Source organism: Equus caballus, chromosome 18, assembly GCF_041296265.1.
Source record: "Equus caballus isolate H_3958 breed thoroughbred chromosome 18, TB-T2T, whole genome shotgun sequence".
In the NCBI taxonomy this organism is placed as follows: domain Eukaryota; kingdom Metazoa; phylum Chordata; class Mammalia; order Perissodactyla; family Equidae; genus Equus; species Equus caballus.
The window spans coordinates 52,687,121-52,715,104 of NC_091701.1; the positions used below are offsets into that span (position 1 = coordinate 52,687,121).

General features: G+C 42.8%; 1 protein-coding gene across 20 annotated transcripts in view; it reads left to right on the top strand.

Moving 5' to 3' along the window:
- RAPGEF4 (Rap guanine nucleotide exchange factor 4) overlaps nt 1-27,984 on the top strand; it is a 296,495-nt gene that overhangs the window by 223,834 nt on the left and 44,677 nt on the right. For 19 of the 20 annotated variants that reach the window (XM_023622000.2, XM_070242008.1, XM_023621998.2 and 16 more), the window contains 7 exons: nt 7,408-7,492; nt 9,989-10,049; nt 11,769-11,845; nt 12,267-12,413; nt 14,614-14,729; nt 19,967-20,055; nt 24,804-24,882. In XM_023622000.2, coding sequence (XP_023477768.1) covers nt 7,408-7,492; nt 9,989-10,049; nt 11,769-11,845; nt 12,267-12,413; nt 14,614-14,729; nt 19,967-20,055; nt 24,804-24,882 — 654 coding nt within the window. Of the gene's footprint in view, nt 1-7,407; nt 7,493-9,988; nt 10,050-11,768; nt 11,846-12,266; nt 12,414-14,613; nt 14,730-19,966; nt 20,056-24,803; nt 24,966-27,984 lie in introns of all 20 variants that reach the window. The other variant, XM_070242021.1, reaches the window with a different exon arrangement.

Sequence of the window (27,984 nt, forward strand, 5' to 3'; positions counted from 1 at the left end):
CCTAAGGGGGATGACTTCATTTCTCACGTATATTCATAAAGCTTTGCCCTGTACTGCTGTTGTAGACTGTGTTCTCTTCTAACGTCACAAAGAAGGTTAGAATCCCCATGTACACAGGCTTTGCTATCACAACCAGAAAAATGCCTAATTGCATCTGTCAACTTAAAATGTCCTTTTCTGGGTTAAAGAGAAGGTGAAGGGGTGGTGGTGTGGCAGGGAGGTGAGCAGCCAGAGCTGGGCAGGACACTTTAAATGTCCAGTCACCAGGCTCCTGGAATGCCTCTAACACTTAAGATCTAACTCTTAAGAAGCAAGGGTCCTGGGAGTTGAAGAAAAGAAAGAAGCACATTTTGCTGGTTTGTTAGACAAGCAGATGGGAAACCACCCCAAACTTTCCTTTCAGGGAAGTGGAAGAAGTGAGACTCAAGAAGGTCTTCAGCGTGTTGGCAAATGGTCCCAGTTTGAGAAGTGACTTGCAAGCAGGAGAGCCAGGTGGACTGTGATGGAGTGCTGCCACAAGACTAAAGCGTTCCCACCCCCCAGAAAAAAATAACAAAGCATTTCCTTTATTGTGAAGCTCGACCATGGCTCACATAGATATTTATAGTGTTGACTTCTCTGAGTATTTTCCCCACACACCAGGGAATAGGTCCATTAGGCAACAGGTCTAGAAGAATTGGGTTATTTGCTTTGTCACCTGAGTATTTTACCACTGGCCATGCCAATGTGCCACTTGGTACCTAGATGAATCCCTCATTTTATCCACGTTCCAATAACTGAGGAGCTCCGTCTCTGACCTTGATAAATTCCTTGATAAAACTGTATTTACCAGCAGCTTCCAATATCACCTGAGCCCTCCCATCCTTTAATGTATAAACTGCTTCTCCATCCATCCCCGTTTATTATCTTGTCTGTAACTAGACATTGCTTCCAGAATGCATCCCCTGCAGAAACTAGGCCTTTCCACAGCAGGATCCGACAAATCCCCATCAATGTGGCACCACGCAGATTTGTAAAGAAGCAGGGACGCCTAATATCTCTCCCTGTGACATCTGGAGAAGGACAAGTAAAGACCAGGTACATTCACCAGCTGCCACTCAGAGCAGCCAGAGAGTCAATTCACTTCCCCAGCCTCGTGGGTTCCTCTGTGAAGATGCATGGGAGTTCCCTCCTCCTGCTCGGGCCTGTGTTTGTTCCCTCGACTCTTGAAAGCCAAATTGCCTTCAGTTCTTGGGACCCTTTCATTACTGTTTGAACAGGCTGGGGACTGATTGCAGGATCTCGTCTCCATTTTTACCTTGTCACCCCCGTAAAGACCAAAGCATGAAAGATGCTTAATGCCACTGTTTGCCGTGAGAAACCCACTTTTAAAATGCGACTTTGTTCAGTGATTGTGGTGGGGAAGGCTCAGTTTCAGATGCGGTCGGGTAGTCTTTGAGGAGGTGGGGTGGATCCAGAGGAGAACCTTTGTCTGATGCGAGAGGAGAGATGTGAGTCTCTTCGGAGACACTAGATGGCACAGCAGCTCTGAGCTGGCGGCCTCGGGAGAGGCTGGGCTGGTTCTGTCATTGCTGCCACCGGCGCGAAGATGCACCTGGGGTGGGAGAGGGGCTCACATTTTGATTCACTTCAGTGGGCACGGGTTGGCCTCACTGCCTTTTGCTCCCTCTGGCCTCCTCCCTGGCACCTCTCTCAACTTTCAATCCTAATGACATGTCGAGGCCCCAGGGGACAGTGAGTTTGCTCTCTGTGAACCTCTCATGAATGCTTTTGTTGCCCTGCTAACTGCGAATCTACTCATTTTTTAAAGTAAGTCTCTTCACTCTTTGCAGTCCTGACTTCTCTCACCTCGTTAAATCATTTGCTGTAAACAGGACCCAAAAGTTCCTTGCTGCCTGGGTGGGTTGCCAAATGACAGTGGCCTGCCCTGTGATTACACTGACCACTGTAAACCACGGGGTTGGGTTTTTTTTCTCTTTTTCCTTTCATTTTGAGCGTTATTTAGGACTCAGAGGCTACACTGTTTCTCGGCTTTGTTCCATTCTGTTTCAAATGGCTGCCATGGGTTTCTCCACGGCATCCAGCGAGCCCCGGTGGAAGTCTTTATTTCTCCGTATTGGTTATTGATGAATGGAGGACCAAGGGGTAGAGTAAGCCTCTGTGTGGGTCTTTGTGCAGGTGTGGTGGTCCACACCCCAGACAGAGCTGCCCTTGAAGGCAGGGGGGCTGTGTTTCCTGGGAGGCTTTGCTTTATGAAAGGTACCCCACTTCCACCTGCTAGTCGTCCGACTAAGGAGGATTTCCCAGGAATGCAGCCCTGCCGAGTAGTTCCCTCCTGGGATTGCTGCCACTCCCTTTCCTCCTCCGTGTCTACCAGGAGGGCCCAGGACCTTCACACACTTGGTTCTGCTTCCTTCCCAGCCTTTCCCTGGGCAGTTGTCTTAAAGAGCAGATCTCAAGTTTTAGCCTGGCCGTAAACCCTGCCACTGCCGACTGCTCAGCGTGGGTCATGGGAGAGGGACCCGCTACCTGAGTGGAACAGTCTTTTGATGAACCCCTCTGACGCTCTCCTGCCCTTGTCTTATCAACAATGCTATCTTCCTCCTGTGGTGGTTTTCTTCGGTGAGTGTGAAGCTGTGGCTGCTTCTAGTCGTTTCTCAAACATTCTCTTCCTATCTGCTCCCTATCATCCAAGAATTCCTAAAACTCTCTGGTCTGCTGAGAGTACTATTTGATGGTTTGTCATGGTGGTGCTGCTTGTTTTCAGTGCTGTTTTGGACTTTAAAGTATCTTTCCTATCAGACCTTTAGCATGATAGACAAAAATCTGGCCCAAAAAGGACCCAGCCCAATAGGTTTGGCTTGGTGTTTGATGGTCACCTCTGTCCAGGCCCCCCATTGATCTTGACTTAGTTAGAAGGGGTAACTTGAGCGAGTCTAAGATGGTAATTTCTTAAAATGGATAAATAAGTCTACAACCCTACAGGAAGTGTATCTTTTCTCTCATTTTATGGGATTTAGAGTAAGAGGTGAGGTCCCACATTTTCATCCCATCTCCTCCCTCCATTAGTAATGTGCCATAACACGAATGTGTGCTGTATCTGAAGTGAGTTGTGTCAGGGGCACCTTGTCTTACTTGATCTTCAGTGGGAAGGATGACAGGGCATAAGCGCTGTTTCCCTCAAGCCACAAAACGAAAACTGATCCATGAGACTGCTGCCATCTCCTTTGGGCAGACCCTGAATTCAGCGTGAACTGTGAGAACTCGTGCATTCATTCATCCGATAAGCCATCCTGGTAATAATGCTGTCCTGTATTTTGCCATATTTCTAATGTATCAGTGCTTCGTGTGTATTAACTTGTTTGATCATTATAAAAATCCTATTTATTACTCCCATTTTTACAGATGTAGAAACAAGGCATTAGGCCAACTGAGCACCTAGGACGTTCCTGATTTAGATCTCAAATCCAGTTTCTGCTTCCGATCCAGTGCCCTTTGCACTACCAGATGCTGCTTCTCTTGAGAAGAGCTCTCTAGAGTTATGGATATTTAAGCAAGTAACATTCTTGACAGTAGGTTGTCATCACCGCAGCAGTAGGACCACATGCCATGGAATAAAGGTTGGGGAACCGATTTTACCTAGGAGAGAAGACAGCTGAGCTGGGCTTGGGGCAGGGGAAAAAATCCCAGGCAAAGAGAGGAGCGTGTGAAAAGTCTTGGAGGCATGACAAAGCATAACACGTCTGAGGGGTGGAGAGATGTCTGGTGGGGCTGGAGGAGGGAACAGAGCCATGAGCAAAGATGTGAAGAAAAGGGAGATAGACGAGTCTGGAAAGTCAAATGGAGATCTGCTTCAACAGAGCCTTGTGTGATTTTGAGGGAGCACTTCTGGACAGAGTGAGCTTGTGGTGCTTGTGGGTTGTCTGGCAAGAGATGGCCAGGAAGCGATTAACGCTCTGGAAAGAGATCTGTTTGGAGAGAAGGATTTAGGGCTCGGCCTTCTGTAGATGAAAGTTGGGGATTTCTCCAGGGAGAGAAGGTGGAACAAAATGAGAACAGAGGTGAGGGCAGAGCCTTGGGGTACAGCACAATTCAAGAGATGAACAAAAGAACAACTGACCAGAAAAGACACTGAGAAGAGATGTTTAGGAGAGCAGGAGGAGAGCCTGGAGTGGGCAGCATGGGAGAAGGGAGCTTCAGGCAGTGCTCAATGGTGTGGGGCAGCGGGAAGTGGAGTAGGTTTCAAGAATAGCTTGAATGCTGCCATCTTTACCTCTCTTCTCCCACACTGTGGTGCAGGTCCTAAGACGAACTGTCATGGCGCAAAGGGAAGCCTTGAACCACTAGGTCAAATTTTTAATATGCTGCATTGAGGATCTGACAGAGTTCTTCATTGTATGTTTTAACTCTTGGACAAAATATATTGATTGATTTATTTATTTTGCTGAGGAAGATTTGCCCTGAGTTAACATCTGTTGCCAATCTTCCTCCTTTTTTTGGCTTGAGGAACATTTGCCCTGAGTTAGCATCTGTGCCAGTCTTCCTCTATTTTGTATGTGGGTCACCACCACAGCATGGTCACTGACGAGTGGTGTAGGTCCACACCTGGGAACCAAACCCAGGCTACTGAAGTGGAGTACTCCAAACTTAACCACTGGGCCATGGGGCTGGCCCCTATAATCGTTTTTAGTATAATAGGATTTGTAGATTCTAAACTCACTTTGATTCTAAACTTTCACGTTGATGTTATGTAAACACTCCTCCTAAACTCATGGAGATCTGCTCCCAAAATTCCAACTTTGAATCTGTCAAGATTTTAGAGCTAAATTCTAACCATTTCTTTTCCCAACTGAGTTTTTCTCCTCCCTCCATAACAGCCTACCCCACAAAGGTGAGCATGAGACTTGGAAACTGTTTTCTCTTTTAGCCAAGCTTCTAGGAGGGGCCATGCGATTTGCAGCTGATGTCAAGCAGCCAGAACAGCAGGGCTGCTCCTCGTGCTGGAGAGCCGTAATCCTATTACGCCTACCTTGAGACTTTCACATTAGCTGCCTCTATGGTCGTAGATGGACTGAGGTGACTCAATTGACTTTTAAATCCGGAAGGGTCCTAGTTTCAAATTTCCCATGTCTAAGTCAAGTAGTAGATTAGGCCCCTTGCTAAGAGGGCCTGTCTCCTTCAGAGTCCCTGTGGCCATATCTCTTTCTTTGCTGTCTTTATGAGTCCCATACTTTCTAAGTTCCACCAGTAAGCACTAGATTGGAGCACAGTTGTGTCCTTCAGTGATGATCCTTGGCGGGAGGTGAACCTGGCTGGCGTCGCCCTGGGTCATGGATTTAGTACCTGTCTTTGCACAGTCAGGATTAGGAAATACATCCTCCGTTGATCCTGTAAGAGAAGGATGTCATATTCTTTTGTTCGTGTTAAAGCTGTCCTTGAGAAGGTAATGTGCAAGGTATGCAAAGAGTTTTCTTCCTCTCGTTAGCCCCCAGTTGATCTGTCATCTTCCTCGTATTGTAATATGGATACAAAAATTGTTTAATCCAATTAACTATTTACAATATTTACAATTCAGTTTGATGGCTAAAAGTACTTATCTAATAATTGACTAAGTTTCAGAGGTAATTTGCTGGATCAAATGTCATACTTTATTTGTAAGTTTGCGTTTCTTTCTTTTTTTTTTTTTTTTGAGGAAGATTAGCCCTAAGCTAACATCTGCCGCCAGTCCTCCTCTTTTTTTCTGAAGACAACTGGCCCTGAGCTAACATCCATGCCCATCTTCCTCTACTTTATATGTGGGACGCCTGCCACAGCATGACTTGACAAGCAGTGCATAGGTCCACACCCGGGATCCGGCCTGGTGAACCCCTGGCTGCCAAAGCAGAACATGTGAACTTAACCCCTGCACCACTGGGCCAGGCCCTAAGTTTGCATTTCTTATGCAAGAGTTTGAGTTCTGAATATCACTTTACTGGATTTTTTTTTCACTTAAATAAATATGCAAATATCTTCACATTCGCTGCTTCCTTTAGCTCTCACATCTCTTTCAGGAAGGTATCGTCCCCAGTTTACAGATGAGACTGGGGCTCTGATGTCACATAGCTAGTGAATGCTTACGCTGAAGTTAAACTTAATTTTCAGACTCTAAATCCAGTGCTCTCTTTAGTACACCACCACTCCCCGAATTATTTGACCAAGACACACTTTTTAGAATGGAATGTAATTCAGAATGGAATACCATCAGAGCTCATTAAGGTTTAAATGTTTAATATACGGTAACATTGAATAATACTGTAAATTGTTGAAATTTTAGGATAAAATGCATAAAATAGACTGACGGGTTATTTAAGGTAATGATCATGACTGCAGCCATTGGCTGGGGGTGTATGCTTCCTATTTGTCAGTGAGGAGATTGACGTCCTAGTGCTCTTAGAATTAATGACCCATTTGTTTGTTTTTAAGTTTCAAAAACATAGTCGGGGTCTTTATATTGCAGAGAGCAATAGGAAGTCCAAATTCCTGACCAGTCAGATCTATTATCATTGACATATGGGTACATACTGTTAGTGATTCCAGAAAAATTATCGACATGAACGGTGATGAGGAATCCATCCAGTCTTCCCATGCCAAAATGCCCATAACACCCCCATACCCCATCCTGAAAGGCAGATTACTGGATCCTAGTTTTATGATAAATTATAGGAAAAAACTTTACACTGATTAACATCGCATGGAACAGAGTCGTTCATGGAACAAAATTTGGGAAATGTGAATGTATACCTCCCTACTTTCTCTCTCTTACTAATCCCAGGCACTTACTTGCTTTTGGCTCATCTCATGCCCTCACCTCCTCTTGGGTGGGTAGGAAATGTTGAGTCTGTCTACATCCATTATTTGAATTCTCTGGTAGAAGGATATTACATAACCTGAAACACTAGTGAGAGCAGCACTATTGTTCTGTTAAGCTAAGATATCACACAGGATCGCAAGGAATTTGGATCAATCATGCAATTGATGAAACCAATTGTTCCGAGTGGTGTTAGAAGACAAGTTTTGTCATTATTGATTAAGGTGGTAATGAAAAGCAATTTTTTTAGAGTAACCATCCACAGAGTGAGGGATAAGTTAGGCAGCTACAGTGTAAGCAGAGAGTTCTTCCCTCAGATTGGAACGGAGCAGGGCTGTATGCACATCTGATTTCTTCCTTGTCCTTCTATCAAGGAGTACATTTATGTCAAAAACCCCTTTAGCGATTATAATGGCATAATCTTTCCCTCAGCCAGTATCTTTTTATAAAGATTTCTCCTAAGAAATCCCTGAACTAACTTACCCCTGAACCCGTTTCTATTTTCAAGCTGTAGTGATGACGTTTTTCTCATTATTTCCTTGTTACTTTTCTCTTTGTAGACCTGGCCAGAGGACTGTGGATGACCTAGAAATTATCTACGAAGAGCTCCTTCACATTAAAGCCTTATCCCACCTTTCCACCACTGTAAGTTGTCTCTGACTGAGCATGCTCAGGGGGACTTTGAGTTAAATACACTGGTGGGACTGGAAGAGAGTATTATGGTATGTTGCGTGGAGTAGGAACTCCTGAATTCTACCTCTTAAGTCTCCCCACTCTTTCTCATGAGATGCTAAGGAAGTTACACCCAAGAACGATCACCGAGAGCTGATTATTAGTAGCTGCCCATGTGCCCTAAACTCCAAAGCAGTGTGATGTGAGTAGGATTGGAACATGGGCTTCATCCTTCCAAATCCGAGCCTTGGAACCTGCACACAGAGACAGGAGAGTCAGGCCTTTAAGAGGGACTTGAGACCGTTCAGTGAAATATAGAGCCGGAGGGAGGAAGGAGAGAAATCAAGATGACCTATCCTGGCCCGAGGGGCTGGCTCTGCCCAGGTTTGCTGCCCTCTTCAGAAAGGAAGCAGGAGGTTCAAGAGAGCGTTAGTTCAGATATGTTAGGGCAGAAAAGCAGTACCTGCCAGTGCAAAATAGCCCAATGGCTCCATCTGACTCTGAACTTATACCTGATGAGGGTGTTTAGGGAAGCAGTGGACGGAGATTTGGCCTCTGAATAGGGGCAGATACGCCTCCTAACGTAGGAGGTTCTCTATGGAGAACATGATTTCTAGGCAACACGAGTCTCCTGGATGCTAACAATTCAATAAGGAAAAGAAGAAGAAAAAGAAGAAGTTTTAACATTCATGGATTATATCCAGTAGCCCCCCCTTCTCTGCAGGGGGTACGTTCCAAGAGCCCAGTGGAGGCCTGAAACCACAGATAGTACTGAACCCTATATATGCTATGTTTTTCCTACACAGACATACCTATGATAAAGCTTAATTTATGAATTAGGCACAGTAAGAGATTAACAACCATAGCTCCTAATAATAAAATAGGACAATTATAACAATATACTGTAATAAAAGTTACCGTAGATCTTAGCAACCTCAGCATTTGATTTTTTTTTTTCATTATTAAGTCAAGAACTTTCAGCTTTTCACTTAAAGGAAGCACTTTACAGCTCCTCTTGGCCATATCTGAATTGCCAGCATCACTACTCTTGCACTTTGGGGCCATTGTTAAGTCAAATAAGGGTTACTTGAACACAAGCACTGCAATACCCTGACAGTGGATCTGATAACCGAGATGGCCGCTAAGTCCGTAATGGGCGGGTAGCGTATACAGTGAGGATACACTGGACAAAGGGATGATTCACATCCCAGACCAGACAGAGCGGGACAGCACGAGATTTCATTATGCCACTCAGAATGGCATGCAATTTAAAATGTTTGAATTGTTTATTTCTGGAATTTTCCATTTGATATTTTTAATAGTCAACCATGGTTGACTGCAGATAACTAAAACCACAGATAAGGGGGGACTACTGTACTGAATTCCCTCAGCATTATCTACATGCCTAATTTGTCTTTCATTCCCAGCTCACTTGGTGATGTTATGCTGTCATGTAGTGGCAGTGCCGACGGTCCCTGCCCTGGGGATTCAGGTCTCTGCCGAGAGCAGTGAGGCATTCGCCACAACCCTGAGCAGAAGATCCCCAAACCTTTTGCCCTTCGACCCAGACAGAGTTGCCTTCACATTCCTCCCCCCGTACTAGTTGGGGTCTGGAAGCTGCCTCACCTACATAGAGTATACAGGAGTCTGGTCCAGCCCAGCCTCCCCTCCTGCCTACTACTGCCCGTGTCATCCTCACTCTCTCCGTGGTGGGACAGGTCTAGTGCCTTGGACCCTCACCAGGGGAGCTCCTGCATATGTAGGGGCAAGCAGCTGAGGCTCCATGAGCTGATGCTGTAGAGGGAAGTGAAGGAGGACCCCTTTTCCCACCCGTGCTCCCGGTCCTCGGCATGCACGTGTTCTGATTTTCCCAATCTTGGTGGGATTGGGAGGATGGTGGGCAGTCTCCACTTCTACCTCCAACCCCGGGGACCCAGGCACTGAGGAAATTCTCAGGTTACTTGATTCTTAGGGACGTGGAGCCATAATTTGGAACCATAATTTGGAATTTAAAAACAAATTAGCTATCTAGGAATATATATCTGCTCACATGTTTAAGCTTAATTATTCAGCTTCAAGACATTGGATTTTCCAACATCTGCAATGATGCATTATGTGTGATGCAAGGAAGAGCCTCTAATAGTAACAGCATCATATGATGTTATAGATGCTCTCACCTTCTCTCCCAAGATAAAAGGCAGAGAAATTGCTAGATCATACGTGTGAAGCCATGTTTTAGACGGTATGTAGGCAGATTGTCTTGTATGAGTTAGCTTATGAAATAGATTTTGTAAGAGCTTTAAGAATCTAGGGGCAGATTTCTGGAAAGTGGTTCTGGATGAGAGTAGCAGCAAGCGAGGTGGGAGATGGCTGTGTGGGAAGAGGGTGCAGTTCGCACGGTCTGGAAAGGGAACGAGCCCCTTCCCCCGTCAAGTACGGCCTTTCATGTTCTTTCTCTTTTTCTTCTAGGTGAAACGGGAGTTGGCAGGTGTTCTCATTTTTGAGTCGCACGCCAAAGGAGGAACCGTGTGTAAGTGACAGCTGTCGTGGAACACGGCACCTGGCCAGCCCCCTCGCGAGCATGTGCCGCAGGAACCTGACTGCAAACGCTCCCCTTTCTTGGGCCTGGGTCTAACCGGGCAGGCTGTCCTCTGGCACTTTTGTGGTTCTCGGCTGTGATTATTCCCTGTGCGTGTCTGCTATTGCGCAGCACGGTGGTTTTCTGGTCCCAGCCTGGGAGCGGTTGCCAGCCCGACCCTACTGGCTCCAGGCAGTCTGTAAAGAGGGTGGGATGAAGTCTCTGCTCTTCAGGCAGGACCCTAGGCACCCTTTCACGGTGACCTCACTTCCATTTGTGGCTTTAGAGGAACTAATCTATCTCGACCTTGCTAGTTAAAATGTTAAACTCTCCTGCTTTCTTTTCCTTCTGTCTATCCGCTATCAGCTCCAAGCCTGAGAGAATTTCTTTGCCCCAAATACTTATGCAGTGTTAATATATAGTATCTCTCCAGAATCCAGGTTGTAGTTTAATTCTGTGATCATATCTGGAAGCGAGAAGTTAAAATTTGATATTAATAAGCATGAACAAAATTATTTAGGCTGGCATTTCCCACATGTCCTACAAAATTTTTTTTGAAAAACGTTGTTAGTGGTCTACTCCGGTTAGGAAATGCCACCTTCCCTAATCTCTCTTGAAGAATCATAAGATGCATCAGCACGCTAAGGTCCTCAGAAGTTCTGCAAGAAAGAAAAATGTTCATGTCATTTAAACTGACGCTGCCTAGACCTAGGGAGACATGGAACGCTTTTTTAATGGACACCTGTTAAGTTTTCCAGAAACAATCTCTGGAAAATCTCACTCTTTGTGTTAGTCAAATAAGCAGAGAACATGAATTGTAAAAGCAAAAAGAATTAAAAATTATATTTCAAAATGTTTTACTTTCAGTCCTCGGGTGTTTCCAACACTGACATGTGTCTTAGTAAGAATGTCCTTTCTTTAAATTTTAAAGGTTTACTTTAATTCTTTTATTTTTACAATCACTGATGACTTACAACTTCTCTTTCATTCTTTTCACTCAAACTTACTGATTGTTTTTATTTTATTATGAAATATTTAAATATTTCAAACAAAAAACTAGAGATTATTACTAACAGCTTTTTAATCTTTATCAAACCCTGACATTATGCCAGATTTTTTTCATATTTTCTAAAGAATGAAATTATACACATACAGTTGAAGGCCCCTTATTTCCTCCTTTATCTCATTCTTCTCCCTCCCTCCCCAAGGTAACTCCTACCCTACAGGACATAGTTATCATTCCAACCCATTTTTTAAAACATGTGTGGATAGGTATTCATAAACAATATGTAGGGCTGATTTGCATGTTTTCAAACTTCACATTACTGGTCAGATTACTTTTAAAAACTATTTTCTGTAGCATAATAAGCTTTGATGAATTGTGAGGGAAAGTGTATTTATTGCTTTAAGAAATGGATTGCTGGTGAATTGATCTCTAGTAAATACCTATCTTAGGGCATAGCAAGTAGTGCAGTATTTCTGTTCCTTTCATGTTCTATAGAAAAGGAAATCATATTCCATCTGAATAAGTTAGTATTTGCCAGTAATGTTTTTTCCCTTCTGGAATAAATGTGTAATTCTGGGGACTTACAAATGATGGTTTGATGAGCTGTAATTTATATTGATGTGCTTCCATTCTTGTCATAAGGCTTTTCATCTTTTTGTATCTAGTGTTCAACCAGGGGGAAGAAGGTACCTCCTGGTACATTATTCTAAAAGGATCGGTGAATGTAGTCATTTATGGCAAGGTATATATATATATATATATATCTTTTTCTTTTTGAAACTTTATTGTGCTCCATTTACTAGCATCACTTTAAGTATTAACAATGTAGTGCTACGATTAAACTGCAACAACGTTGTTACTCGATGTAGGAAAGACATTATAGCATCTCTAATCATAAACCATCCTACTCAGAGTTGTATTGAACTTTCTGGGGCTCATCTCCTTATAGATATAATGTATACATTTAAGTTAGGCCCTAGCCCGTATTATTCAATGAAAGAAAAATGAAACATTATAATTGAATTATGTGACCCTCCTTTGGTACCCCTGAGTACAGCTCATTTATATATGCAGTGTTTTAGGGGAAAGGGTCTGTGGTGTGAGGCGGGGGGGGTGTTTGCCCCATTTCAGGGATCATCTTCTGAATGTTCTGCTCTCTCCAGGGTGTGGTCTGCACCCTGCATGAGGGAGATGACTTTGGCAAGCTAGCACTAGTGAACGACGCCCCGAGAGCTGCCTCCATCGTCTTGCGAGAAGATAATTGCCATTTCTTAAGAGTGGACAAGGAGGATTTCAACCGAATCCTGAGGGTGAGTCTAAGGCAAAGTGTGGCTGAGGGGTATCCCGTTTATCCTTTTGTCAGATAAGTGAAGACTTGATCGTAGTGTTAATTGAGCAGTACTGTGATTAATGAATGCTCAAGGAACAAAAAGCCTGGGTTACAAACCTGGGACATTCAATGTGCTGGTGTGCGTTCTGGGGTCCAAAGGTGGACAGTTCAGTAAAGCTGCACAGGTGGCACGCTGTGCTGGACCAGATAACTCTACACACATCTGAACCAGTCCGTGAGAACTGAAGAAAAATAGGGATTGCCTTGGCAAAGTGTCAAAGTCTGAGACGTTTCTCTTTGGCAATCCTGTCTTCCCTTTTTGTGTCCTTCCTCCCCTCACCCTCCACGTCTTTCTCTATCCTAGGCCTCCTTTCCTAGCCTCTACCTCCTGTCTCTTCTGGACCTTTCTCAAAGATCTGAATCTCAAATCTGAGCCTTTCTCATATCACCACACACTCTCTTGATTTATTGAGTAATTATATTTTAGTGCGAAATAACATCAATCATGGGTTACTCCAACCAAACATTTTCATTGCAAGTACTTTATGTCAAATCGATTCACGCTAAAAGAATTTCAGATATCGGCAAGTAGGTGAAGAATAATGGAGGTGGTAGAAGGAGCCATGAAATTGCACTTAAAGTTGGCTCTGCAGATGGGCCTAAGGTAAACTTGTTAAGGTTTGTGAGAGTGGATGATGTTTAGAAGAGATGGTCCCTGGTCTTTTGCCACCAAGCAGGTCCTGGTTCTTTGGGAGCAACAACCCAGCTCTGGCTGGTAGAAGCCTAATTGTGGACTGCTGGGGATAATGACAGTGTCCCATCACCCCAGTCCTCTCAGGTGATCTCACCCCAGCTTGAGACCACTCATTGAGACTGTTCCCTCTAGGATCACTTTGTTCCTTTCCCTTGCCTCCTGGCTCACAGAGCAGACTCCCTTCTCAGCCTCTCCCAGCCTTAGCATCTTCCTCTGTCCTACCCTAGAGTCCTAAATGCAGCTTCTGTGCTTTCTGCTACGTTTGACATTATTCAACGATGATTTACAGTGTCATTTTCCATTCCTTATGCATGGACACCTATCCCTACAGAGCCACATTTGCTTTTGGTGGCAAAATTTCTGACAGCAAAATTTCCCTTAGGAATGTATTCTCTTACTGCAGAGAAAGTTAAATTAAAAATTATACCACTGACGGGGCTGGCCCCGTGGCCGAGTAGTTAAGTTCGCGCGCTCCCCTGCAGGCGGCCCAGTGTTTCGTTAGTTCGAATCCTGGGCGCGGACATGGCACTGCTCATCAGACCATGCTGAGGCAGCGTCCCACGTGCCACAACTAGAAGAGCCCACAACGGAGAGTGCACAGCTATGTACCGGGGGGCTTTGGGGAGAAGAGGGAAAAAATAAAATCTTTAAAAAAAAAAAAAAAAAATTATACCACTGACTAAAACAGAAAAAATACCACGTGGAATTTGACTTGATTCTTATCTAATCTCTCTTAAAATGAGAACCAAATGATGAGAAAAAGCACATTAAATTTTTTAAATTAATTATTAAAATGACATTGAAATTTAGAGGTAAACTACTAACTCTTTGAAGTTTACACACATGGAGTTTACACTCAGCCAAAAGATTCTTTGAAAGAATAGATTAAGTAAGACCACTATCACTGATGTAACTTATAAAATTATTCAAAATAACCGAATAATGTTTTTAACACATTTCAAACTGATTTTTTAAAAAATAACAATGTCTTTTGATTAGAGAGAAAAGGTGCTACTGCTGTGAAAACTAAATACCCTCAGAAGAAAATCAGAATGAAAGAACTTTGCCACAGCTGAGTGCTGTTTGCCACATCTTTTGATAAGAATCGGTGCATTTGCTCTCCCATCTTCCTGCTCTACCACCCTCTCCGAAAGGTTTCTCAGAGCACAGCCACATCCTCTCTACTTTGCTGTTTTCCTGAATCCGGGTGGGGTGGGGGGGGGGAAGCAAAGTTTTAAAATCACATGCCTCAAACCTCATCTGGTCCTCTCTGTGACCGTTGCAGCCCTTGACTTTGAAAATGACTTAATTTGTAGACGCAACAATTAGCATCACAAGCACCAAATGAGTTTCTGAAGCATTTGAATTTTTTTTCATTGTCTGAGAAAACAGCAGCATCTGTATGTGGTGTAATTTGTATTTGCAGGACGTTGAGGCGAATACAGTCAGACTTAAAGAACATGACCAAGATGTCTTGGTGCTGGAGAAGGTCCCAGCAGGGAACAGGGCTTCTAATCAAGGAAACTCACAGCCTCAGCAAAAGTAGGTTTGCGTCCAACGCTGCGATTGCCAGACTATGATTAACCTTTTCACATGGTATCATCATTTCTACAATAGCATGGTCTCATTTTTTGCGGAAGATGGCAATGCATGTGGCTTTTTTTCTCTCTATTGACTAATCACACATCTTGTGGAGTATAATGTATCCATTTCTGGCACTGCGTTGAGCTTGGTGCTGCCTAGAGTAATTGGAGGGAGAATATTCCTCTACTCTAAAAACGCTCTTGGTATACAGTGTCCAACTGTAATAGCTTTGGAAGAGAAAGAACAATGGAAATGGGAATGCCGGGCAGCTCACAGGATACTTAGGCCCCTAGGTGATGAGAACCTTTGGTATTTGAATTTCATATGGAGGATTTCTCAAGAAGTGTATTCATCTTGTTATCAGAGTGAGCATCTTTAAGGGAGACCCAGACTTCCAATATAAGAGAGTCTGTTGATTGCAGCCCAGAAGCATCCACTTGGCCTCATCCCTACTTATTCCTGCTAATGTCAAAAGGGCGTTTGGTTCACGTTTCTCAGGTCCCCTGTTTAACCTGAGTCTTTTTCAGTATTTCTGTGTTCAGTTCCATCTTTTGCTGCAACTTCCTGCATGAGAATTTTTCATCAAAAATACCAAGATTTGAATGATAAGATAGGAGAATTAGGAAACATAGCTCTAAGAAATTGTAGAAAATTACAGAATCTAGTTTTTAAAATAAAGATTAATTTACAATCTTGGAATAATAAAAACAGCAATTCTGTAGCTAAAGACACGTTACTGAATAATATGTTGAAAAAGAATGCACCCCGAGTAATTTTCCTTTGTTTGACACATAAATGGGGTGTTTCCTTTAATCAGGACACTCACCATAATGGATGCATTTTTATTGTTTAGACTAAAAGCCTCAGACGTTTTCATCTGGATAAATCAACATATTTTCAAAGAAGGCAGGAAGAAATATAATATTGTTGAATAGTCATAGCTTATTTTATCTAATCCTTATCACAACCCCTTTTAACAGATGGAGAAATACAGGCTCAGAGAAGCAAGTTGCTTGTCCAAGATGATAAAGCTTATAATGGTAGAGCTGGGACTCAGGTCTGGCTTGACCAACTTCAATGCTTTTGCTCCTTCAGCCTTGCAAGTTATTATAGCAAAATACGATATCCTCAACACTATCTCGTCAACATTGCAAACCAGTATATTTCAGAAGGGCTGAAATAAAATAGACTATGTAAAAAACTATCCTTTGACTTACAAATGTATAAAATTACCATCCAGAATCCTTTATTATTTATTTTTCACTACCATTCATTCTTGAAAATGTTCTTGCTCAAGTGTTTTCAACAGTTGTCCCTTCAGCCCACAGAGGAAGATGAGAATGAAAACATTTTTTATGGAATGTTGGGACTACCCCCAAAGATTTTCTTTAGTGCTCTTAAATATAACTAGACCATTTTACAGGGGTAATCTGCATTCTTTAAAAATGCCTCAGATGGCTCAGGACAATTTTGCTACCTGGAAAAGTAAGCCTTAAAAACTCTCCTTAACCTTGAAACATTTCACCAAAAGGTCGCTGGAGGTCCCTTTCCTTCGCATCTTTATATCGTGGGGAAGTGATCAAAAGTGTTTGCTTGTTACAACATCTTGCATTCAGAGTGCCCTCCAAATATTGATTGTTTTAATGAAATCAAACTAAAGGGAACAGGAAAGGGGAGGCCATGTGCATTAAATTTGTTTTAGACTTGGATCTGATTTCCCTTGTATCTCCTTATTCGTGTCCTGTACACCGATCCAAATTTCATCTATAATTCAAAACCTTGTGTGTGTTCACACCACACCATTTAAGACATATCAATGAGTACAAAATAATGCACCCACAAAATCAGTTCCTTGAAGAGTAAAAAGCCACTCTCTCAAGGGGTCATTGTCCACGTTGAGCTTTTCCATACCAGACCAGAGTTGGAAAGGGGGGCTGGGTAAGTGAATTTAGGCCTGATCTTCTGGAAAACTTCAATAACATGACAACAACCATGTCTATGGACGGACTTAAAATTTAGGAACCATTAGGGCCTCTGTCTCCTCAGAAATTGTGCTTTTTGAGCTTTTCAAAGAGGGTCACCATGTTGGTGCTAATAATATTATTGTTTGGATTCATTTTTCTCCTGAGAAATCCAGAATAGTTTATGTATACATTTTAAACTTTCGAAACTGCCTGACTCTCCCCAAGCCACTCAACTCTGAATGTGATAGTAAAATGTCAATAACAAGACAGTATGTCTCATGATGGATACACTAGATGGAGCCCTCATACATTTACCATTGTGGATATCTTCTGCTCTGTGCTTAGGTGGTTTTCTTAAGAGAGAATTTGAAAGCTCTCCCTATTTTAGTTACTGAGTTGCTTTTTCCTTAGACTAACAACCACCCAGTTGCTGAGCTCCATCTTGTTTGCAGAAAGGGTCTCTTTCAGGTCCCCCTCCCCCACCTCTCTTTTGGTTCTAGGTGCAGATAGAAGTGTCCTCATTGCCACACTTGGGGGGAGGAAAAGATCTTCTGGCACAGTCTTAAAACCTCACAGCTTGGATAGTGTAACCAATTGGGGCTCTCTTGAACTTCAACTAGAGTAGCTCCTTGGTGCAGTAAACTGAAAAGAGCCACCCTGTCTGGTCTTCAAGTCCCTCAGTTAAACAGGGGTCAAGAAGTAGGCTCCCGGCACTGGGCAGCCTGAAACAAAGCAATGAAGTGATGTTTCCGCCAAACCCATAGCTGCCAGATCCCAGCCGGCTATGTCTGGCCAGAGGCTCCCTGGCCCTCCCTCTCCAGAGATCCCTGCCCTAAGAGAATGTCACCACCTGAACAGCCATCTGTGGAGCTGAGAAGAGGGAGAGGATGAGGTGAGGCTGCCATGGCAGCTGTACCACTAGAGGGAGCCTTTGACAGCAAAAGAAAGATGCCCTGGCGTCCGAGACTGACCAGGTGGGCAGAGCTTAGAGAGGCCACTTTTCTCTAGTGACATGATAGGATATCTGGCTTGCCACTCAGGTCTTTATTCTTTTTGACCAGACGTAATACCCTAGCTAAGAGATATCCAAACAAAGAACACCAGAATGTGAAGCCAATCTTTTATCAGAGTTAAGCTTTTGACAAAGTAACAAATTTCAAACTGATGTACCAGTCACATACCCAGCTGTGGAGCTTGCCCCTTATTAGCAACAAGTCCAATGCCATGTGAAATGAGTAACTGGTTTTCTATGTTACATATTTACACTCTTATTTAAATAAAACTTGTTTTCAGAAACAAGCAAGCCCTTTTCAGAGGGGATATTAAATTGCACAGCAGACTTCCTGTTTGTAAGGAGCTCCAGGGACCTGGACGGAGCCTCTGCCCCGAGCATCTTGCTGCACAGGCAGAGCAGCCCTATGAGACACACACTTGTGCTCTGAAGCCAGACCTGGCTCACAGCAGAGATCTCACATTTACTAACTCTGGGACCACAGGCCTAACCCCTCCCCTCGCTGCCCGGTTTCTCCATCTGCAGAATGAAGATAATATTTGACTAGCAGGAGTAAAGATGACGATGTCATTCAATGCCCACCTGGTTGTCTGGGGCCTCGTAAGCATTTGACAGATGTTGAATGCCCCCTCCAACTGCAGTTCCTTGTTAGTTAGTGTGGCCAGATGCTGCTCCTTTTCCAGCTCATCTGGTGAGCGCTGTCCAAAAATCCTGTATTTCAGGAATTATTGAATGAACTCAGCAATTTTCTCCATTTTAGTGTTGAATGTCCTTTATAGATATGCCCTCTCCTTTCCTCAAATAGTCATTGCCTATTAGAGGAAAAACCCTTGTTTTCTACCTTATTTACTTTGAGAAAGAGGTCATACTTTTGAGATTAAAGTAGATAATTTTTTTCTAATTCCCCTGCTCCTCCTCTAGGCTCCAAAGACAGGTTTCCTCAAAGATGTAAACTCTTCAGCTTCCTTTTGGCCCTGAGTGCACACACACACACACACACAAATGCACACACAGAAAAGCTTCAGCTGCCGGTTACCTTCCAGTTGGACTGCATGTGCTGCTTCATTCAGTACCAGGGCTGATCGACTCGCTCTCCGTTTTTCACGTCGCAGGGTCATGTGTTGAGTGGGCTCCTCTTCACTCCCTCGGACAGGAGGTGAAGACTATGAGACTAAATATGTTAGAGACATTCTCGGGATCTCAGCACACTTCCTGCGAGGTCTCAAACAGGCAGGGAGAGGGTGTCGGTGAGGAGGCGAAGAAATGTGGGTTCTCCGGGAGCTGAATTCTACTGCTGCTTTCTGAATAGAAGAGGATTTTATTTCCATTGTTTTTTCTTCCCTGTCATTTTGCTTCAAGTGAAATGCCAAGCGGAAAAGCAAAGTCTGAGTTTTGGGGTAGGAACACCAGATCATCTTAATGTCTTCTATACAATGTGTGTATGGTGTTCATTCCATTTTGTTACCATCGTGAATATGACTTTGAAATAACCCACGTTCAATTTAAAGAATAAATCCTCTCCTGTTGATTGAAGAGCCCCATGGATGGATCTTCTTAAATAATGGCTAACACACCCCCCGCAAAATAATTTATATTGGACATTGAAATAAATTACATGGATTTTCTACTGATGTTTTATTTCCTATTCAGATGCTACTGGGGTTTGTTTGTTTGTTCATTGGTATTTTGGGTTTTGTTTTCTTTTCTCTTGTTTTATTCTCAGCTGCCTTTCCAAAGCACATACCAGCGTACAGTTGGGAAAGACAGCACTCCAGAAATAGGCAGGGGAATCCAGTGTGGGAGTGAAATTTTGCTACAAGTGACCCATATATGGATAACCTGGTTTACTGTCGCTTCCTCTCACCAGCTCCCCCTGCCTGTCCTGAACTGCCCTGAGATACATGTTCCTTTCATTCCCCTTGGAACAAATTTCTCAGTTCCCAGCCTGCGAGCCACTCTCTAAGAAGTTCACTTTAGTTCCGCGTAGGGAAAAAAGAATTAACGTTTTAATAACCACTTCACTTTGTGGCTTTTCCGTTGTCTTCCTGTGTGACCTCGGCAAGGTACGTGGTCTCTCTCACCTTAAGGTGCATATGGGCCAGAAGTTGTCAGCATGGTTCCCTGGGATCTCAAAAATAAACAATGTAGGTATGTGAGAAGTTATTTATTAATGATTTGCCCACTTTTAAAACCTAATGATGTTTTTATTTCTTATCCAGGTATACTGTGATGTCAGGAACACCTGAAAAAATTTTAGAGCATTTTCTAGAAACAATACGCCTTGAGCCAGCTTTAAATGAAGCAACAGGTAAACACTTAGAACAGTTTCATGTATCCATTAAATCCATGCAAAGCATTATAAAAAAAGAAAAAAATCCTGGGGCCAGCCCGGTGACGCAGCAGTTAAGTGTGTGTGTTCCACCTTGGTGACCCGGGGTTCACCAGTCTGGATCCCAGGTGCAGACATGGCACCACTTGGCAAGCCATGCTGTGGCAGGTGTCCTACATATAAAGTAGAGGAAGATGGGCATGGATGTTAGCTAAGGGCCAGTCTTCCTCAGCAAAAAGAGGAGGATTGACAGCCGATGTTAGCTCAGGGCTAATCTTCCTCAAAAAAAAAAAAATATATCCTGAGTTCATTCTCAGTGTGTCTAGCCAAAGCAGTTGTAGAAGGGGATTATATGCATTAACATTAGAGGAGCATCCTTGTGTGGCCCAGTCAGGGAGTAATCCTTCTGACCGTCCTCTGCCCACTCTAGCCCTGACTGACCTTTATAGATGGCTTAGTCTCATTCACACGTATTAGGAGTAGCCTTCCGTAGGCCTCTGTTAGGTTGCAATTTAAATCCTGCCTATTCCCATAAAGGATTTGAAGCTGCCTACATGAAAAGCCCGACCTTGCTCCAACTGGGAGTAAAATGGTTCTCTTTGTGGCTGTACCTTCTCGGGCTGCCCAGAGTATAACTAAACACCACTGTGCAGCTTCCTAGGGCTGCCGTAACATAGTACCACAACAGAATTTATTGTCTCACGGCTCTAGAGACTGGAAGTCCAAGATCAAGGTGTTGGCAAGGTCGGTTCCTTCTGAGGGATATGAGGGAGAGTATGGTCCATGCTTTTCATCCAGCTTCTGGTTTGCTGGCAGGCTTTGGCATTCCTTAGCTTGTAGGTGCATCATCCAGATCTCTGCCTTCTCATTCACATGGCATTTTCCCTGTGCCTCTTCACAAAGTCTTCCCTCTGTGCCTCTGTCTCTGTGTCCAAATTTCCCTTTTTTATAAGGAAACACTAATGACGTCATCTTAACACCTGCAAAGGCCCTATTTCCAAATAAGGTCACATTCTCAGGTCCCGGGCGTTTAGGACTTCAACAGACCTTTTTTGGAGGACAAAACTCAACCCATCACGCCACCTCACAGTAAGCCAGTCTTGTTAACTAAGACCCAGAGATTTGAGGGTGCATGAGATGAATCTCACCAGTGAGCTAAGTGTTCTGAGTTTTTATATCATTCTCCACCTTGGTTACCATCTTGTACGTGACTTTGGAATGGTCCACATTCAACTATTTTTTCAAATCCTATGCTACTGGCCTGTCTCTCAGACTAATGGGTTAATATTTCAAGCACACTGAGCTCATAGAAGAGCATTTCTCACTAAAAGAAGTTCAAAGATTTATCTCAAGAACTGAGTGGTAGTTCAGAGTCCATTTCCATCCTCTTTGCAAAGTTATCGTTATTATTATATATCTCCTATAAGTATTTTACCACTGATTTACTTCCTATTTTATCTCCCCATTCCAGTTTCTCATTCTTTAAATAGATTATCTGAGGGGTTTTTTTTATGTAGTGAATTAACTGGGGAGCAGTAGATATAAATGGTAGGATCTCTGGCTCCAGGGCAGTTAGTTTCACTTCAATATTTGTTGAGTCTCTTGTTGGGCAGCCACTAAGCTGGATGCTCTGGACCACGCAATGTGAATAAGAAATCAGCCTCCCGCCCTCAGGAAGTTTGTAACCTACTAGAGGACAGAAAGGAATGTGCAAATAGCTTGAATATCAGGCAGAATGTGGTCCGTGCTTCAGCAGCACTGACTGGCTGAGGGGACCAGGCAAAATGTCATGGAGAATATAGCCTTTAAAGTGGCCCTGAAGGAAGGCTGGTGACTAGTAACTGGAGATGGGGACAAAGCCTTCCACACTGAGGGACAGCATTAGTTCTGACCTAGAAGTGGACAAGGGAGAACAAGTGTTTTGCTTTTCTAGACTATCAGATACATAAGTGGGAGAAGGAAGGTAAGGTCTGAGAATTTGGGTACAGATCCTGGATGGTCTTAAATGCAAAACCAAGCTTTGGGGAATAGTTGAAGATGTCCAAGCAAGGAGAGTGTGGTAAGTTTTTCTTGAGAAAGGAAACCCTTGAGGGACCAGTTAGCATCTTGCTTGCTTCCAGGAGGCATACATAACCTCAAATAAACCAAATTTCTAGGACCCAAGGTCAGAAAAAATATAGCAGATTTTTCCCATCTGATTAACTGTTTGCCCAGAATGTGTGATTGCGTAATGCGAGAAACAGCATCTTCCTTAAGGTGAATATTGACTCAAAAGGGAGATTCTGGTACATTAGAGACTATGGCATCTAAGGAAAGATCTGTAAGATTTGATGAAGAACAAATGTATCTTTCTTTTAAAGTCACCTCTAAGAGAAGTAGGGACTAGATTGTTGCTTCTTAAAAAATTAAAGCCTAGAAATCAGTGTGTTCTGTGGCTGGCACGTGGGATGTGGTTCCTGACCCTTCCATGTTTGATGTTTGAAGTAGCTTAACATCATAACTTAATATCAAACTTCATTCCCAACAGTTTTTCTGATTTTATTTTCTCACAAATAGTGTTCATGACTTGGAGATAGAGAATAAGTCAGTATCCTGCTCATAATAAAAAATAAGAACGTGCCACACAGTCATTCTGTTTACTAAAAGTAATCCTGGTTCAGGCCCATGAAACTCATGGATGCAGTGGGCTGGGGGACCCTTGGCATGTGTGTTTTACAATACAGTGAGAAACGTCAGAGTTGACAGTGAAACTGGTTTACATCATAGAAATGAACACCCCAGGGTTTGCCAGTACATTCTCTTAATTTACCAAAACATCTCTTTTCTGCCTAAGAACTATTAGTTTCCTAGATTTTTTACTTCTATGACCAGCATTTGTCATCGAGTGACTTGAGAAATCATTTTCTAGTTGGAAATGATTTTTTAAAGTCTGTTCTCAAGGGTTACTGCGTATGCATAGAGAACAAGAAAGCCACTTTGAAATTTGGGTGCTGGGTGGTTACCATGCTGAGTGACCAGCTCCCCAGCCTTGGAGTCCCCTACTCAGATCTCCACCTTAGCTACATTTAAACTACTCCTTAGCACAGGCTTTATCAGCAAGTGTTACCTCCCCTATCCTCAGAGAATGTATAAAACATATAAAGGTGACTCTAGATGTTAAATTCAGACAAGCCAAAATCCTTTTGTACTTAACAAAAAAAGTTGCATGCAGCTTCTGTCTGGCACCTTCTCTGGCTCAGTATAATGGGCCTGAAATGACTGCTGACACTGAGTGACAACTGAATGACAGCTTGGGCTCACACTCACCACTTAGGTTTACATGAGTATAAGTATAATGGTAGTATCTGACATGGTAGAGGTCTTAGCTAACGCCACAGTGGTAATCATATTGCAATATATAAGTGTATCAAATCAGTACATTGTACACCTTAACCTTATACAATGTTATATGACAATTACATCTCAATTTTTTAAAAAATGAGTATAATGGTTAAACCTTTTGTCCCTGATTCCAACTTTGCCAAGATAAGTTGTTTAAAACATAGACATTGGAAATCTAATTTACATAGTTAAAATTTTCCTATTTCTTACCATTTCCCATTTGAAAAGTTAGATGTTTCTCAGATCTCAGCCAGTGTAGTTCATTTTTTAGTTGAAAATCCCCGTAGCATCTTCTTGGATTGCAAGTGTCAGTGGGCGTACTCCCAGGGCTTTTAGATCTGTCTTCACATGCTTTCCCAGCAAGGCTGCCTGGACAGTGCTGTCTTTGCGTTGAAGAACCAGCGTGAATTCAAAATGAAGCAAATGCAGCTTGTCTTGGGACTTGCCTTATTTCTCTTGCCAGCTCCTTGCTTACCTACCTGAAAAATAGCTTCAAATATAGGACATTCGCCATTGAATCTGCTGGAGAGCTTTCGTTTTGCTTCAGTTGCTGCTCACAGACTTTATCTTGTCATTTTCTCCTGCTTTTGTCTCCCTCATTCTCTGCACTTACCACCTCCACTTCCTATAATTCTGTCGCCTTCTCATCCTTCATTGCTCCCTCTTGAAATAGCAGGTGAAAAAGAGATATCGACAAAAGACATGGTGTAAGATAGACAAAGAAATGACCATGTCTTAACTCTGCATACATGATACTGCCCATGGTGGTTCTTTAATTATATGGGGCTTTTAAAAATATTTATTTATTTATTTTGAGGAAGATTAGCCCTGAGCTAACTTCTGCCACCAATCCTCCTCTTTTTGCTGAGGAAAACTGGCCCTGAGCTAACATCTATGCCCATCTTCCTCTACTTTATATGTGGTACACCTGCCACAGACAGCATGGCTTGCCAAGCAGTGTGTAGGTCTGCACCTGGGATCCAAACCAGTGAACCCCGGGCTGCTGAAGCAGAATGTGCGAACTTAACCTCTGTGCCGCTGGGCCAGCCCTAATTATATGTATTTTTTTAAAAATTCATTGTGGCTAAGGTGACCAGTTCCATTTGTACAGGCTGTCTCTTTTTCAAATATTATACTTTTTGTCCACTGTCCTAAGAAACTGAATTTTGATCTCAGGCTCTGTCAACATTATTATTTTTATATGCAGTGCTTCTTTGTACAGCAAAACCCCAAGCCAACATCTCAGAACCATTGACCAAGAGCCAATGAACAGATATTCTCCTTTCCTAAAGATTTCTACAAGAACCTAATTTCCTTTTCTGCTTTGCGTTTTTTTCTTCCTGCAGATTCTGTTTTAAACGACTTTGTTATGATGCACTGTGTTTTTATGCCAAATATCCAGCTTTGTCCAGCCCTGGTGGCCCAATATCCTTTTGTTGTGAAAAGTCTCTATTCACTTGAAGACACTCCTTAGGCATATGGCCATTATCGCATCTCATTCTCCGAAGGTAAGTCATGGCCCAGGCAGAGTTGAGCTTTCCACCCCTGTCAAATTCTGAAACATGAGCGGTTTTCCCCAGCATACACTCTCCAGCTCTCTCCAGCATGGTTTTTCCATGCCATGTTTAAGGATTTCTTCCTCATTACCTCTGTAGAGAAATGGAAGCCAAGTTACCTCTGGAAGGTGATGCTGGTGACAAGTATACATAGCTGGGAGGTAGGCTAGAGAAGGTTATGGGGAAGAGTATTATGAGGGAGTATTATTAGGGAGAGTTCCCTAACTTTGGAGACAGCCTCGGTACCTCTGTCAGGATAGCTGGCAGACGGACTGTGCTCTGCTTGTGTTCTTCCTCTAAGCTGTGGTATTAATCAGATCACTAACCTGTGAGATGGATACAAGTTATCATTGTGGGGTAGCTTTTCTTTCACATTTGTCCTAGTCCGTCCTTTCCTCTAGATACTGAAATTGATGGCTTTGTTGCTGTTTTTATTATTATCCCATTGACTTAAATCAAAGATACAAAACCTGAAATTCTATTGCTACTTCCTCTAGACAGCTTGAAAACTGACTTTGTTTTGGGCAGCTTTTCAAGAGTCTGTTGAATTGACCAATTGGTGTGCAGTGTCTGGCACAGAGGGAACATTCGGAAAATGTGTATTGAATAAAACAAGTGAATATTATTGATAAGTTACACCCCCAACTTTGGGGGGCATGTGAAAGTATCTTTTCCAGTTCTGCTTTATTTTTAAAGAAGCAAAAATTTAGACCCCAAAACATTTTGGCCTTTTTGAGCAGGTAAATGTGTTGAAGGAGAATGGCTTTCTTCCTGAGCGGTCCAGTCAATGATGGCATGTTTTTCTTTTTCGGAATTATAATTTCCCTACCTGATTCTCATTTTCTTGTTCACCCATAATTCTCTTTGAAGTCAGCAGAATGTGTGAGGTTAGATTTGGGTTGAATATGTTGTTCAGAGGGAGCTGCAAGAACAAGATTTGGGTATTTATTTGCCTGGAAACTATCTTTCCAAGTAATGACAGCTTAATGAGACTTACATATATTATATATTCTTTCTGGCTCATATTCAATTTTTCTCAAGTAAAATTAACACATTCAGGATCTCTCTGTGCTCTTTTAGCTTCATACATGGTAATCATTATTAGACCTTTGAGATTTGTTGGAAGGAAAAATAAAAACCACCATTGAGTTTAGACTTTTTTTTCCAGCAGTTAGCATGTGGATAAGCCTAAGGCGAACAAAACTAAACAAAGAGTGAGAGTATAGTGGTCCAAGTCATATCATCTTTACAACTCAAAGCCCCAAACGCTAAGCTTATTTTTTTTTTTTTTTTACAAATTCTGATTTCGTCATTTGTTCGCTTGTTCTCCTACAGAATTAGTTGGAATCATTATATCTGTCTTTTAAAATAGAAGTTTCTAGAGGGAAGTCCATGCCATGCCCAGCTGGGGAGATGTGGGGGTAATGATATTGAGAGGAGGAGAAGACAGGAAAGTGAACAATAGAATCAAGGGAGGCCTGTGATGTCCAATCCTAATTCTTTTCTCAGTAGATGGAGGGAATCCAGATGGCTGGGTGTCGTCTACACCACCTAGTGCCCTCAGACGCTGCCTTCACACCTGGCCCTATGAGCGCTTAGATTCTCTTCATTGTTCTATTTTGAATCAACCCTCTGTGTGTCAGGGACCATGCTAAGAACATTGACCCGGGTTATACCACTTTATTCTTACCGGAGTCCATTGGGTTAGTTTTAGCTTTTCTTTACAAATGAGGATTCTGAGGCTCAAAAACAATGGAGTGACATGCCCAAGGTAAGTGGCAGGGCCAGGATTCCTCCAGGTCTTAGGATTCCAAGCCTGGGCTGTGTCACTTTTTTCTTCACAACTTATGTCTTTAAAAGCTTATCCTTTAATTAGAGTTTAAGAACATTTCCTGACAATGTATTACATGAAGCATGTTTATCTGTGCTTCAGTTAGCTAAAACCAAAGTAAGCCCATTTTGTTGAAACCAAATAAATAAAGTGTCCGACAGAACCTTTTGCAATGATGGAAATGTTCTATCTCTGTGCTAGCCCAGTAGCCACCAGCCTTGAATTTGCCTACTGTGACTGAGGAACTGAACTTTTAATTTTATTTAGTTTTCATTCATTTAAATTTAAATTGCCACATGTGGCTAATGGCTACCATATTGGATAGCATAAGTCTAGTCCTTACATTCGGGGAATAAGAGCCTCATATAAGAATTGCTGTTCTGTAATGCTTAGAGAAAGCACCCCAGGGAGGCTGGGAGCTCATCCTGGTGCAGGCAAGAAACCAGAAAGGGCTCTGCCACTGAAGGTCATCTATGTGCAGATGCTTCTATGTAGTGCTGAGGACTCAATTTTTAGTCCCGTTCCCTTCAGGGACATGTTATATAGGCTCCTTATCTAAGCTACGTTTTTTTGGTCATAAGTAACAGAAACCAACTGTGACTGACTTAAGGAATAAAGGAATTTATCAGAAGAGTATGATGAATTGAGAGAACTGAAGGAATTCTGAAAGAACCCAGGCCTTGGAAAGGGACCTCAGGGCAGCAACTAAAGACCCTGCTGTCAGGGTAAATCTACTCCAGGCGTCCTGGCCCTCCCCTCATTCCCACATCCCTGGGAAAGAGGGTCTAGTTGGCCTAGCTTGGGTCTCTGCTGACATCTTGGTTGAAGGCACAGCACTTTTTTGAGCAGTTTCACAGAGATTGCCTGTAAAGAAAAACAGAGAAAGTGGAGAAATAGATGATGAGCAGGCAAAAACAGAAAATACGTATAAACTGCCTAACATCACATCCACAAGCGACAGGGAGACAGAATGTAAAATGGAACCGGGCGGTGGGGGGGGGGGGCCGTTTAGCCCACATGTCATTAACATGGGATGTGGGGATGGTAAAATACTGCCATTCCACTGAAGCGTTCACATTAAGTGAGGTACTTTGGCTGAGTGTTTTCAAAGTACTTAATTTCCGTGACTTTTCATAGCAG